This window comes from Populus alba, chromosome 3 (genome assembly GCF_005239225.2).
Source record: "Populus alba chromosome 3, ASM523922v2, whole genome shotgun sequence".
Classification (NCBI taxonomy): domain Eukaryota; kingdom Viridiplantae; phylum Streptophyta; class Magnoliopsida; order Malpighiales; family Salicaceae; genus Populus; species Populus alba.
In genome coordinates this window covers 21,233,599-21,247,763 of record NC_133286.1, presented here as the reverse complement: position 1 = coordinate 21,247,763, position 14,165 = coordinate 21,233,599, and the positions used below count along the sequence as shown (strand labels likewise).

At 35.4% G+C, this 14,165-nt stretch overlaps 2 protein-coding genes and 1 long non-coding RNA gene across 8 annotated transcripts; 2 read left to right on the top strand and 1 right to left on the bottom strand.

Moving 5' to 3' along the window:
* Positions 1 to 484: 484 nt before the first annotated feature.
* On the top strand, positions 485 to 6,206 carry LOC118054295 (putative disease resistance RPP13-like protein 1). 6 transcript variants are annotated; one of them, XM_073407835.1, is made up of 6 exons: positions 485 to 623; positions 1,023 to 4,182; positions 4,560 to 4,961; positions 5,132 to 5,260; positions 5,451 to 5,577; positions 5,709 to 6,206. In XM_073407835.1, exon 2 carries the CDS (start codon positions 1,040 to 1,042, stop codon positions 4,166 to 4,168), a length of 3,129 nt encoding a protein of 1,042 aa, XP_073263936.1. In that variant the 5' UTR covers positions 485 to 623; positions 1,023 to 1,039; the 3' UTR covers positions 4,169 to 4,182; positions 4,560 to 4,961; positions 5,132 to 5,260; positions 5,451 to 5,577; positions 5,709 to 6,206. The 6 variants fall into 6 exon arrangements, with proteins under 6 accessions (XP_073263936.1, XP_073263940.1, XP_073263938.1 ...); XM_073407839.1 differs by lacking the exon at positions 485 to 623 and having other exon boundaries at positions 677 to 2,490; positions 2,590 to 4,182; XM_073407837.1 differs by lacking the exon at positions 485 to 623 and having other exon boundaries at positions 680 to 4,182; positions 4,884 to 4,961.
* A 3,797-nt stretch (positions 6,207 to 10,003) lies between these two features.
* LOC140955376 (uncharacterized) lies at positions 10,004 to 12,002 on the top strand. Its single transcript, XR_012169384.1, has 2 exons — positions 10,004 to 11,251; positions 11,837 to 12,002. It is a non-coding gene; the product is annotated as an uncharacterized lncRNA (long non-coding RNA).
* A 125-nt stretch (positions 12,003 to 12,127) lies between these two features.
* On the bottom strand, positions 12,128 to 13,090 carry LOC118054284 (protein trichome birefringence-like 38; the record flags this gene model as incomplete). The annotated part of the gene is made up of 4 exons (XM_035065803.2): positions 12,887 to 13,090; positions 12,618 to 12,793; positions 12,357 to 12,515; positions 12,128 to 12,236 (listed from the first exon to the last, which is right to left on the bottom strand). Coding segments are annotated over exons 1-4 (633 nt in total), but the record flags the coding sequence as incomplete, so codon positions are not given.
* Positions 13,091 to 14,165: the final 1,075 nt, after the last annotated feature.

Genomic DNA, 14,165 nt, shown 5'->3' with positions numbered 1-14,165 from the left:
AGAAAAAAAAAGCTTATTATATGAAACGACTCTTTTATTCTCTCTCTTCTTTTATCATAAAGTTACTCCCATTCAAATCACAATTTTCTTATTTCTAGACCAAAAGAAAAAAAAATGAAAGGGTAAAATTGTAATTTTACAAACCCCTCCACTTTCCTTCCTTCCAAATTTACCCCTTCCAGACTCAGTGAGGAAAATCATTTTCTTTTCTAATATTTTCCTTCCTCGCACTTTTATTCTTCTCATTTTCATTCCTCCCTGTTTTTTTTCCCAAATACAATACAAAGGTAAACTTTTACAGAAGGACCAAATCACAGATATTACATAATATACAAGGACTACATTAAACCACAGAACAGTAGAGGGACCCAACCAAAACATTTCAAAAAGTACAGGGATGATTGATCTTTTCTTCTCTATATCTTTTGGCTGGCATATAGCTTCAGAAACTGACATCGACCGTTATTGTCAACTTTTTCTGCTATCATGTCCGAAAATGTATAATCTCTGCGTCACACAACTGACTTTACTTTATTAAATCAGAATTCCTTTCATCACCCATCCTTGGAATTTTCCTTCATTTTCACCTAAATAGTAAATACTGCTGCATGCTGTCGGCTCAAGTAAGCTCTGTTTCCTTGACTTCCTTTGTTGGCTCAATCTTTTCTCCTTGTTCTTGAATTTTTTTCATCCCAATTTTGCTTTCTTTTCTGCAGCTATGTATATGTTAAAGAACCCATAATAAGGATTTTCGTGTTCTGGGTCTGGGGTATTTCAATTTATTTTTTTGGTTCTTTAGGATATTTGATTTTTTGGAAGTATGAATTATGTGAATTGATGTTACATAGCCTTAATCTTTTTATTTTGATGAGTTATTTAACGAAATATCATGAAGTTGAATAATTTTAATGAAAATAAAGATTGAGTTGATTGATGTCTTGATTCGAATGCCTGCTGCATAATCTTGTGTACTTGTTCTTTCTGGTTCATTTGGCTTTGCTGAATATTTATTATTTGTAAAGATTTGTGAACAGGGGAAATGGCTCTCGCAGTGATTGGAGAATCAATTCTTGCTGCAGTCCTTGAAGTTTTGATGGAGAGGATTTCTCCTGCGGTTAGGGACTTCTTCAAGAGCCAAAAAATCGATGATGAAGAATTGAAGAAGTTGAAGGCAAGAATGAGGTCTGTTAGTAAACTGCTCAATGATGCAGAGGAGAAGCAGATTACTGATGCAGCTGTGAAAGAGTGGCTTGATGAGCTTAAGGATGCTGTCTATCAAGCTGATGACTTCTTGGATGAGATTGCTTATAAAGCTTTGCGGTTGAAGTTGGAAGGTGAATCTCGAAGTCACACCTGCACGGATCAGCTTCGAAGTTTTCTCGCTTCTCTTAATCCATGTAGAAAGGGGGTGAGAGAGGTGCAAATAGACTTGGAAAAGATCCTTCGAAGTTTAGAAGAGTTAGTGGGACAAAAGGATGTTCTTGGTCTGATAGAGCGCATTGGGGAGAAACCATCGTCGCGGATAACACCGACTTCTTCTCTGATAGATGAATCTGGAGTTTATGGAAGGGATGCTGAAAAAGAGGCCATAATGAAGTTGCTGCTATCAGATGATACAAAAGGCAGGCACCTAGATGTGATTTCGATAGTGGGTATGGGAGGGGTTGGTAAAACCACCCTTGCTCAGCTTCTCTATAAAGAAATTGTTGTTTCCAACGACAGAAGCCAGAAGAGCTCGTTTGATCTCAAAGCCTGGGTTTATGTTTCGGAAGAATTCGATGTTCTCAAAGTAACAAAAGATATTCTGAAGGGGGTTGGTTCGATGAACTGTGACAACATGACTGAAGATCAACTCCATTGCGAGCTAGAGAAGAAATTGTCAGGGAACAAACTATCGCTTGTTCTAGACGATGTTTGGAGCGATAACCAATCTCAGTGGGAATTTTTACTGAAACCTTTCATGTCCGTGAGACAGGGAAGTAAAATTATCGTGACAACGCGCAATGAAAACGTAGCATCGATCATTTCTTCTGTTTCAACTCATCATATAAAGAAGTTATCTGACGATGATTGTTGGTTGGTGTTGTCAAAACATGCATTTGATGGTGGAAATTTCACTGCCCATCCAGAGCTGGAATTAATTGGCAGACAGATAGCGAGGAAGTGCAACGGCCTGCCTTTGGCTGCAAAAACACTTGGGAGTCTCCTGTGCTCCAAAAGAGCTATGAAGGAGTGGATGAAGATATTAAAGAGCAATTTTTGGGAATTGCCAAATGACAACATTCTGTCACCTCTGCGGCTGAGTTATCATTATCTCCCATCTCATTTAAAACGATGCTTTTCTTACTGCGCGATAATTCCGAAGGGTTATAAATTCACAAGGGAGGAGATAGTCCTTTTATGGATGGCAGAAGGCTTTTTGGTGGAACCCAGAAGAAATAATGAGATGGAAGAAATAGGCTATGAGTACTTCAATGAGCTTGTGGCAAGGTCATTTTTTCAGCAATCAAGTCTCAGTTCATCATTATTCATAATGCATGACCTCATTAATGATTTAGCTAGATTTGCATCCGGAGATTTTTGCTTCAGGCTAGAAGGTGATGATTCAAGCAAGACTACTGAAAGGACTCGCCATTTATCATACAGAGCAACAAAAGATGACTCTTATCAGACATTCAAGGCGATCAAGAACCCCCAATTGCTGCGCACCTTGCTATGTCCCAATGGTTGGCCTCAACACATGATACAACAAGTTGAGGTAATATGTAATTTATTGCCTGCACTCAAGTGCCTCAGAGTGCTATCTTTGCACCCCTTTCATGATATATCTGTGTTGCCTAATTCAATTTGCAACTTGAAGCATTTACGGTATCTTGATCTTTCTCGTACAAAGATTACAAGGCTCCCTGAATCAATGTGCAGTCTGTATAATTTGGAAATTTTGAACTTGCACTTTTGTGTTAAGCTTGTTGAGTTGCCAGCTAACATGAGAAGCTTGATCAACTTGCGTCATCTTGATCTTCAACACACAAAATTGCCAGAGATGCCACTGCAAATGGGGAAACTAACAAAGCTTCGAAAATTAACTGATTTCTTTATCGGAAAACAAAGTGGCTCTAACATTAAAGAGTTGGGAAAGCTTCAGCATCTATCTGGTGATCTTTCTATTTGGAATCTTCAAAATGTCACAGATGCTCGAGATTCTTTTGAAGCGAATTTGAAGGGTAAAGAACATCTTGAGAAGTTGGAGTTAGTATGGGATTGTGATATGGATAATCCACTCGTCCATGAAAAGGTACTTGAGCAGCTACAACCTCCTGTTAATGTCAAAATTCTCACCATTAATGGGTATGGAGGTACAAGATTTCCAGATTGGGTTGGGAACTCCTCTCTTCCTCTCCTCCAAGAGCTTTACATCAGAAGCTGCCCCAACCTGAAGAAGGCCCTCTTTACTCACTTTCCTTCTTTAACCAAACTTGATATCAGGGCATGTGAGCAGTTTGAGATCGAGATTTTCCCATTAGAGTTGTTCCCTAAATTAGAATCTCTTACTATTGGTAGTTGTCCTAATTTAGTATCTTTCAGCAAAGGAATGCCCCTTGCCCCAAATTTGAAAGAGTTTCAGTTATGGAGTTGTTCAAATTTGAAGTCATTGCCCGAGAATATGCATTCACTTCTACCTTCCCTTGAGAAATTGTCCATATTTCATTGTCCGAAACTCGAGTCATTTCCAGTAGGGGGTTTGCCCTCCAAACTTAAAGGACTTGCTATTTGGGGTTGCGACAAACTCATTGCAGGCCGCGCACAATGGGATTTGCAATCACTCCATGTTCTTTCAAGATTTTCAATTGCAGAAAATGATGTTTTGGAGTGCTTCCCTGAGGAGACGCTACTGCCCTCAAGCCTTACCCGTCTTGAAATCAGGACACATAAAAATCTCAAATCTCTTGACTACAAGGGACTTCAACACCTCACCTCTCTTAGAGAGTTGATAATTATGAACTGCATGGAGGTTTCCATGCCAGAAGAGGGGCTGCCCCCCTCCATTTCTTCTCTAACTATCTGGCAATGTCCTTTGCTGGAAAAGGAGTGTGAAGGGGAGCTGAGGAAGTTCCCAAAATACATCAGAGATCCAGAATATATGACATCAGGAAGAAAATCAATTTAATCCAACTTGATGAGGTATTGCTATTTTAAAGTTATTTTCCTTTTAGCAAGTGATTAATCACTATTTCAGAGTACATTTTGTTATTAATTTACTGCAATTTACAAGCAGGATTTTGATCCTTTTGTTCTTCAATCCAAATTACAAGTGTCAATATCGGCTATGAATCTAGGATAACTAAAATGTTGGCCCCAAGAAAATTCAACTGATTGTTCTTGCTTGTACTCAATGCATGAAAAGAACATTTTATTCACATAACATCCTGTATTATCATGTTTGCATTTAATTTTCTTAAGATCAATCCTTAATTTCTTTTGTTCTCATTGAAAGAATCAATGTACTTTTACCACATGATTTTATCACTTTGTTCATTGCCTATCTGTTGGGTTTCTAGGCGGTCTGAAGAACTACTTCACAACTATAAATGGGAAATAAAACAACTTATCAGCACACAAAAGGTTCAAGACTTCAAGTGATCCATTTACTAAGCTTGGTCTGCCTTGATCTAAATTGCTGGGTCATTATTTTGTACTTGTTCTTGACTTTGTATTTCAATCTTGTATTCCTATATGCAGCTATATATATATATAAAAAAAAATTGAATGTGCTGCTCAAAGAACATTTTATATGGTGAACTGTGACATTTTCTTGTCTACCAGGCTTGATTGCTGAATTATTGTGTTTCAGGCAAAGTTTTTTATTACAATTACCTTCTTAGGTGGGCTGCCAGGATTTTCTGTGGTGATACTTCAGCATGGCTTGCTATTATCCTAAATAGTCCTTTTCTGCCATAAAGGTAACAGTGCATCAAAGCCATTTGCTTTCTTCAGAGATGCTAAAACTCTCTATGATCATCTTATCTGTTTACATAACGTAGTGCTGTGTTTATTTTGTTCATTGAGGAATCGCTTTGCTATTTGATTAAGATTAGTGTTCATATAACTGAATTTTGAACTCTTTCCCCAGATGATGCTATGAATGTTGCTTTTGCGTTATGAACTGGATGCTGATATGACTGGATTTTCCGACAAGGGGCTATGAAGATTCTCTTATGTTGATTCTTATTGAAATAAATACTAGCCAGTATTTTCCAGGGTGAGCCTTCGTGAGCTGCCTCCTGCCTTCACTTTCTAAGAATGCCTCTAATCCCTCCACCCTGTCTTTGAGAGTTCCAACATTTCCATAAAATTTAATATGACAAAAAAATAACCCTTTATAAGCAAATTTGGTCAATATTCCTCAGCAGAATTCTTACAACTACATTGTTGGACTGATAATGTAACAGCGTTCTGCCTGTTTCTCCTTTCATGAACTACCTTTTAAGGATGGGAACTTCAAAGGCTCGATTTAATAACACAGATCAGTTTCATTTCTTTTCCTTGGTTGCAAAAAGATTTCAATGTCCATTGAAGGTACCGGGGCCAAAACTTGTTTTCCATTTTATAGTCTGCTCATCAGAACTTCCATCCATCCATAGTTCCACTTTACATCATATTCTTTTACCTTATGAGTTCACTTTTTCTGTATTTTTTCCTCTATGTAGTTTCTTGAGGAGAAGAGGAACGATCAATTTTACAAATGCACATTCATTTCGAGTCTCACCATGTCAAAATGAAAGCATTGCACAAGCCAAGCTTGGAAGACTGCTTAAGATTACTGATTACAACAAACGTATGTTTCTTGCCGGAAATTTGTAAAACAAAATCACAACATTGGAGGAGAGATATTCCTTGGTCACAGTAAACATCAGCTACTGTCCAGAAGAGGAGATGCCAAGCCCTCAAGGGATGGCCAAGCAGATGCGGCAACAAGAATCAATGATCTATCCAAGTTAGATCAGGGCTTTAGTTACTTATTGGAATTTTGTATCTTAACTCGGATTGGAATCCATGAACACATAGAAATACTCTTCCCATTCACATTTGATTTGCAAACACGAAAAATGTCGTGGATTACAACTCTTCTGTATCTGCTCTCATACGTTGGATTATCATCTTTTGAATTCCTTTGATCAGTAATCTACCATTATAGCTTGTACAGATATTGATGCTATCATAAAGTTAAATTCTCTTTTTCAAGTGCCAATCGATGCAGATCAGCTTGTGGTGAAGTGGCACAACTTCATGGTTTTGAAACTATTCTCAAGAGTAATAAGCTGTTAATGAACTTGACTGTGATCGAAGGCCATATCCTCTTCCCACGATCTGGCTCCTCAATCAGGCCATCCTTCATTTTTTTCAAGGAAGAAATATTATGCATGTAAGGATCCATACAAATTATTTTCCTAGATGAATCAAGAAAGCTTCGAAAACTAACTGATTTTTTTGTGGGAAAGCAGAATGGGTGTGGTATTGAAGAGTTAGGGGAGCTTCAGCATCTGCGTGGAAAACTTTGTGTAAGGAGTCTTCAAAATGTCACTAATGCTTCAGATGCTTTGGAAGTCGTTTTGAAGGGTAATGAGAATCTCAAGAAGTTGGAATTAAGCTGGAATGATTCTTTGCAAGAACAAGTACTTGAAAAACTACAGCCACGTGTAAATTTAAAAAGTCTCTCCGTTTATGGCTATTTCCAAATTGGATAGGAGACTCTTCTTTCCTGCAAGAGCTCTGCATACGTAGATGCCCCAGCCTAACGAAGGCCCTGTCCACTCACCTTCCTTCTTTAACAAAACTTGAGATTTGGGAATGTCAGCGGCTTGAGATTTGGGAATGTCAGCGGCTTGAGATTGAGTGCTTCCCATTAGAGTTGTTCCCAAAGTTGGGATTTCTTAGTATCAGTAAGTTCCCTAGTTTAGTATCTTTTAACAAAAGAAGGATCACCAAAATTGACAGAGCTTCATTTTAGTTTCTGCTTGAATTTGAAGTCATTGCCTGAGAGGATGCATTCCCTTGTGAATTTCAAAATATTAGGGAGTTGTCCAGAAGTTGAGTCATTTCCAATTGAGGTTTTTTCCTCTAAATTACAAACACTTTATGTTATAGGTTGCAAGAAACTCATTGCTGGTCGCATGCAATGGGATTTGCAAAATCTCCCTTCTCTTTCATACTTCACTTTTGGTAGGTACAATGATCTGGAATCCTTCCCTGAGGAGACGCTGCTGCCCTCTACTCTGAAATCTCTTACAATACGCAGTCTTCCTAAACTAAAATATCTGGACTTCAAGGTGCTTCGACTCCCCAACTCTCTTAGAGAATTGACAATCTATGGATGCCCTCAGCTCCAGTCCATGCCTGAAGAGGGGCTCCCATCCTCGCTTTCTTCTCTTGTGATCCGGAGATGTCCTTTACTGGAAAAAAAGGTGTACAAGGGATACAGGGGAGCGAAGATTGGCACAAGATTTCTCACTTTCCGGAAATGAAGATCAACTGAACCAAACACTGGACAAGTGTCCATTCTCTTCTTTCGCTGAAGGTACTACAAATAGTTTTTGCTTTCATTTTGTGTTATAAATAGTAATTACAGAGTTTGATTTTTCATATTTTCTTTTAGATTGATTTCTTTTTGACATGCATCTTAACAAATGGCCTGTCAGGATTTTCTGGGACTTCTATGGAGATCCTTCAGCCTGGCTTGCTCTTATCATCAATTGTCAGAAAAATTGGCCCAAGATTATGGTCTACTATGCAATTGGATATTTGCTGTACGGTGATGCGAAGACTGGGAATTTTTGCTATAAGAATTTGTTAAATATGTGCTTGTGCTATGAACTTGTATTCAATTTGTTTTGAAGTGTGATGCATTTTGAGATATCCATTCAGATTCTAGCGGGTAAAAAATTCTAAGATCTTGCTAGTCTGGTCTGGATTAAACAAAGTGATGAAATAAACTCCCTACTTTTTTTTTTTTTTTGAGAAGTACATGCTCTTTGCTGCTTTTTGTATATATGCATGGAGGAAATCTTGACCTTTCTTTTTGATTGGTCTGTAAGAACTTTTGTCCTCTTCCAAATTACTTTGAGCAGGGAGCAGAAAGAAATCAAAATATCATTAACTTTCAGCAACAACAGTGCAAATCTTGCAAAGTCATAACAATTAAGAAAACACCAAAGCATAAAAACTGCAGATTTCTGATAAGTTGACAGCAACGACTCTTGCTAATCAAATAAGCTATCCTAATTTTTTGTTCTTGCTCCGCCCCTGAAGAGAGTGGAAGAAGTCACCAGAGAAGCCATTTTTGTGATTGTGTGATCAAGTGTGTTCGTTATGGCTAGACTACACTAGACTTTGAACTTGTGAGGGTTCATACTTGTAGATTTATAGTACGTAGATGATGACTAGATGTTATACAGAATACAAAAGAAGCAAGATTCCCAATACTATGGGAGGAATCTTACTCCTTTTTTTATATATATAAAAAAATAGGGGGTTGGCCTGTATAGCTGTGCTTCTAAGAAAAAAATTTCTCCTATTTTGCCAGCTTCTCTCTTTTTTCACCTCCATTTTCTCAGAGTTTAATTTTCTTTTTAAGTGTTCAATTTTTTTAAAAGAAGTAGCAGTAAGAAAAAATCCTGCAATAGAGTACTAATTACACACTGAGACGTGGCTATTTTTTTTTACACTTAAAAAAGTATCTTGAGATTTTTTAAATATTTTTATATTATTTTTTATTATTTTGATATGTTGATTATATTTTTAAATAAAAAATATTTTAAAAAAATAATTATTACTATATTTATAAATCGACGTAAAAGTGAACGTGAGCTAGAAATTTAAATGGTGGGTGTACAATTTTGTATTTTTTTTTTAATTTGATTATCTTCACATTTCTACAAATGTTTTTATTGATAACAATTGGGTTGACAGGGGTGGCATTGCCTTGAATTTTGAACCTGTCTCTTTGTATAATGTTCTTTTTGGAATAAAAACATGCATAAATGTATTTGAAGGAAAAGACAATTGAAATTGAGAGACGTGAAATCAAACGAATTGGTCATTATAAAAAAAAATTAGGTAAAAATTTGAAGGCCGCCGTCGTGACATTGCCGGCCTGTAAAATTTAATTTGGTCGAGTTAATGATGTTGATGCAACTTAATGAATTATGCTATTTTTTAAAATAATTTTTTTAGTAAGCTATTTTCTTTATAAAAAAGAAAAATTGAGCACTGCGCTAGTTTTTTTTTTTTTATAAAAAAACTCTATTTTCCCACTTGTAAGAATGATTTCTTTCCACCACACTTCATGGAAAGTTTTCATTTCTTCGGAGGATGAAATTAGGGGTTGTTTGGTTGTTATATTATTTCATTAAATTTTTTAAAAATTAATTATTTAAAATTAATTTTTTTAATGTTTTTAAATTATTTAAATGTGTTAATATCAAAAATAATTTTAAAAAATTATTTTAATATATTTTTAAGTAAAATAACACTTTAAAAAACAACCACTATTAAACTTCTAAATACTTTCTAAAACTATAATACTTCCATTTCACTATAAAAAAACATGTCTCTATTATTTTTATTTTTTTTATCTCGAAATAATAACCAAACACTACTAGACAGAGGCAAATAAAATATTCGTTTCATATATCAAGAAATTTGCTTCCATACTGTGTGCATTATTTCAGGAGACTGATGACATCTAGCAGGCTAGCTAGTTTCAATGGCTGTGCTACAGAATATGTGTAACTAAAATGTGTATTTTCTTCTAACTGGTAATAGCTGTGTAGAGAAGTTCATTCCAAGTATCTGGAACTCCTGCAACACACCAATGAGTACAATCCATGCCCTTAAAGCCATTGTAAGAGCTCGGATGTCCATCTTTTCTCAGCTGTGAAAGAGTTGTTATATTAAGTAAATGAACAGGTTTCTTTATAGTACTTAACACATCTTCTACTTGTAATGTTTTGAAATTAATAAGATAGGATATTACAACAAAGCCATTGGAGGCTTAAAAGTTGGAATAAATGAATAAGGGGTATTATGGTAATTGAACAAAAATTGATAAATATAAATAGGAATAATAAAAAAAAAAAATGTGACCTGCAAATATTGAGAGTAAACCGTGAGAGAGAAGGGAGAAAGAAGAAGAAGAGAAAAGAAGGGAAAATAAGGGGAAAAGGAAGAGATTTGAAGGCAATAAGTGAAAAAGGTAAGATTTAGGTTGTTTAATGTGTATAATAAGTTAATTAAGCTTTAATTTTAGTTTTTATGAATGTTAGGGTTTTGAGAATTTGTGTTTGATTTAAATTGATGAATTAATTTGAAGGTTATAAGGTTAATTGTTGTGGTTAATTGATGATTTAGTTGATTATGGAAGATTATGATGATTTTGAGTTATAGAATTGTGTAAATGGTGAAATTTGAGTTAGAAATCAGGGGAGAACAGTGGGGTTTCTGTTAAAATCTGGACTGGAGGTTGAAGATGACGAAAATTCAATTTGGTCCCTCAATTTCCGAAAATTACAGTTTAGTCCCCGAACTTTGGAAAATTACAAATTGGTCCCTGGAGCATATTCCGAGATTCTGAACAGAATAGCATTTAAATTATGGACATAATTACTGTATAGGTAAGATAATTTATCACTTTCAATTTTGTCCTCTAATTTGACAAAAAGTACGATTTGACCCTAAAAATTTAGTAAAATTCCAGAATGATCCCTGAAGCATAATGATACATCCTGGACAGAATTGAGGATTAATTAAGGTCAGAATTTCAGTATATTCATGGATTTATGACAAATTTCAGTTTGGTCCTCCGTTTGACAAAAGTTACATTTTGGCCCTAAAAATATGGAAAAATTCCAGATTAGTTCCTAGCTGTAATATTAGCTTTTTCAGATTAGTTTGATGAATAATTAAGGGTTATTTAGTGAATTATTACCAATTTTATTAGTTGTTTTTATTATGGATTAGATTTCGGGAAAACCGTTAGATTTTGGGTTTTTAAGAAAATTGACTAGTTAGTTCAAAAATATATAGGATTACGGAATACACCCTTAGTTAAGTGTATTAAATAGGTTAAATGTTCTTTCGAGTCGTTCTTGAATATGTCTCCTTTGTATTCAGATAATCCTGATATTCTACCGGCAGAACGTCAGTAGAATTTCCTTCGGTTTCAGCTTGTGTGTGCAGTTCGCTTTTGAGTCAGGTGAGTGGATAATTTTCCATATGCATGAGAAATATTATAAATATTTGATTTGTTAATATGAATTGGATCATGCTTCTTGATAATATATATGCTGATTATTATACTTGATATGATAAAGCATGATCAATTATTGAATCTGATTTCTTGATATGAACCAATATGATTTGACTTCTGAATTGATAGCTCCTCATTTGATGGATGTCATGAGTTGAGCTTTGAGATATGAATATGTTTGTTTGATTATGATTATGAGCCTATGGTATGTCAGTCAGAATACCCATGCTAACAGGGTAGTGTTAGTCTTTGTGCACATCGTATCTGAACCCTAGTTGGTCGGGGGAGTCACCAACCTGTGTGGACTGATCATCCAACAGTACGGAGCCTCATGCTCATTGCATTTTGATTTTCTGACGAGTTTTACCATATGATATTCTTGTTATGGCCTATTTGATAAACCTTCGTATAAGAACTAAAGCCATACTTGTATATATATTTCTCATTGCTATATTACCTCGTGTATGTATATTGAACGTTATCTACTCACTGAGTTGTTGAACTCACCCTCTCATTATTTATCCTTTTCAGGCTTATAGCTTGATAGCAGGTTACTTTTGTTGAACCTTCCGAACCTGCCTTTTTGGTTGTAATTTGTATCTTCCTTTTGTGTCGAGTTAGTGCTCCAAAACTATGAAATTATATTAACTCTTGTATTAAGACAATTACATTATATTATAAAGTTGTTTGTTGTTAATTCTGCGTTAAACTCTGATTGAGTTGTTTAAAGGATTGTATGTAAGTTTGGGTTCGCATAGGTTTGGAACCTTGGAGGGGAACCTTGCCTATGTGCCGGTCATGGATCCGGGATTCGGGTCGTGACACTACTACTTGCAATGCCAATGGTGAACCACAAGGGTAACTTGATCCGCTAACTGGCTCTGTCTCCTTTCCACAATTTGTCGCTCCTGGTTCGTCCCATTCCTCTCCACTGGTTCAGGGACAAAAACGCTCAAGTCGTGAGAAAATAGGATTAATCTATTGATTTCAAATGAAAAGAAAAAATGAATCAATTCTTAAAACACTTATCAGAAAATGAAGAGAGCCTTACTGGTAATGAAATGGAGAAATTCCCTGAAAAATAACTGTGGTTTTACTCGTATCGACATCCGAATCGACCCATTTTGCCCAAGTTGTTAAACCTTTCTGAAAAGCCACCATACGGTCCATGTCCTTAAGTATACTCTGCCCTTCTTGAACATAATCCCATCTGAAATTTGAAGCAGAAAAATCAAACACACTACATCAGCTTGATTCCTTTTCAATTGAATTCACAATTCTTCCACATTTGCCAAGTTTTTCGAGCTCATACGGTTGCTTCGGTCCTCTCCGGTACCACCAAAGCCAAGTATTGAACACTAAAACATCCATATCCTTCCATGTGTTTCCATCCTTAATCGATTCAAGTTTCAATACTCGGCCGATTTGTTCTTGTTCAATGTCTACTAAGTAGTGCGTTTGAAACACCGATATTGATACTCCATGATCCTGAGAAGTTCTAGACCATCAATTACATAAAAGCAGACTCAATTTTGCTTGGAATAACAAGGGCTGTAACCTTTCCAGGACCAGTTCACTCACCTCGAATGTCACTGTGTTAGTAGAGTTACTCGTCTGCGTTGTGATCCTGGCATCAGGAACGGCTGCATGAAGCAAGCACAACAGTGACTCGTAATGGTTGAGACTAACAGAGTCCCCTATAAACATTATCTTCTTGCCCTCCAACTTCTCCAAGAAATCTTTACCATCGAACCTGACGGGATTACACATTCCAAAATAGCAACAGTATCAGGAACAGAGTAACTAGGCATGAAACTCATCAGAATATCTGATATTTAATGCAGGTCAGATTGTATCCGATCTTAATGACAGATCACCTTGTAACACTTTCCAAAATCATAAAGATTTTGCACTAAAGTTTACAACTTTTTCTTACATGGCTTTACAATCGAGTGGTGTCCTGAATAAAGACAAATCTTCTGTCCGATTAAAGAAAGATCATGTTCTTGTCTGAGCTACAAGATCTAAAAATATTTTAACCGAATTGGCATCATATGTCCTTGTATAATGACTTAAATATATATTGAGTTTCTAATAATATATCATTTGGATGAGATTTTTAAATTAACTCACCACAATCAGTACTTATGTGATGTGCACATGATAAATAAATTAGAAAGTTTAAACTTAATTAAGTTTCCAAGTGATATATTTAAGTGCAAATCACGTAACCAATTCCAATGGGTTAGCCTAAAAATCTTACAGGTGAAATATATTAGAAACTTAAAGCATATTAAAGGATAATACTAGCTCCATTAGGGATATAAAAACAAATTAAAGATATATATTATTATATAATGACATGTTAAATATATGTTTGGTAATGTAAAGCAAAGTGTTTTTTTTTTAAATATTTTTAATAAAAAAATATGTAAAAATAATGTTTTGTACTTTTAATATAAGCACATATCAAAACTACTTAAGAACATCTAAAAACATTAATTTAATATTTTTCAAGTAAAAAATAATTTTAAAAACAGTTGAATTACATTATCAAATATATTATTAGAAAAAATAATAATAATCATGTACATATCATGCTGCTAGTTCAAATCAAATTTTTTTATGAAGTATGCTTTAGCTAGATGTTCAAGAAAATATGCAACTAAGATACTTGTTTCTTCATCAAATTGATTGTGCATAGTGTACAGACTCCCTTTTGCCTACAAGCAATGCTACGAAAAATTGGTCACACAAACTGATTGAATGCATTTTTAGCAGTTCTACATGCAGGGGAAACGTTAGCAGAAGAACTTCATCACTGCCAGCAGATTTATATATGATGTGACCTAGAAGAGGG

Bases quoted from the DNA above. Each gene is read 5' to 3' on its own strand.
- LOC118054295 (XM_073407835.1), top strand. From the start codon at position 1,040: ATGGCTCTCGCAGTGATTGGAGAATCAATTCTTGCTGCAGTCCTTGAA.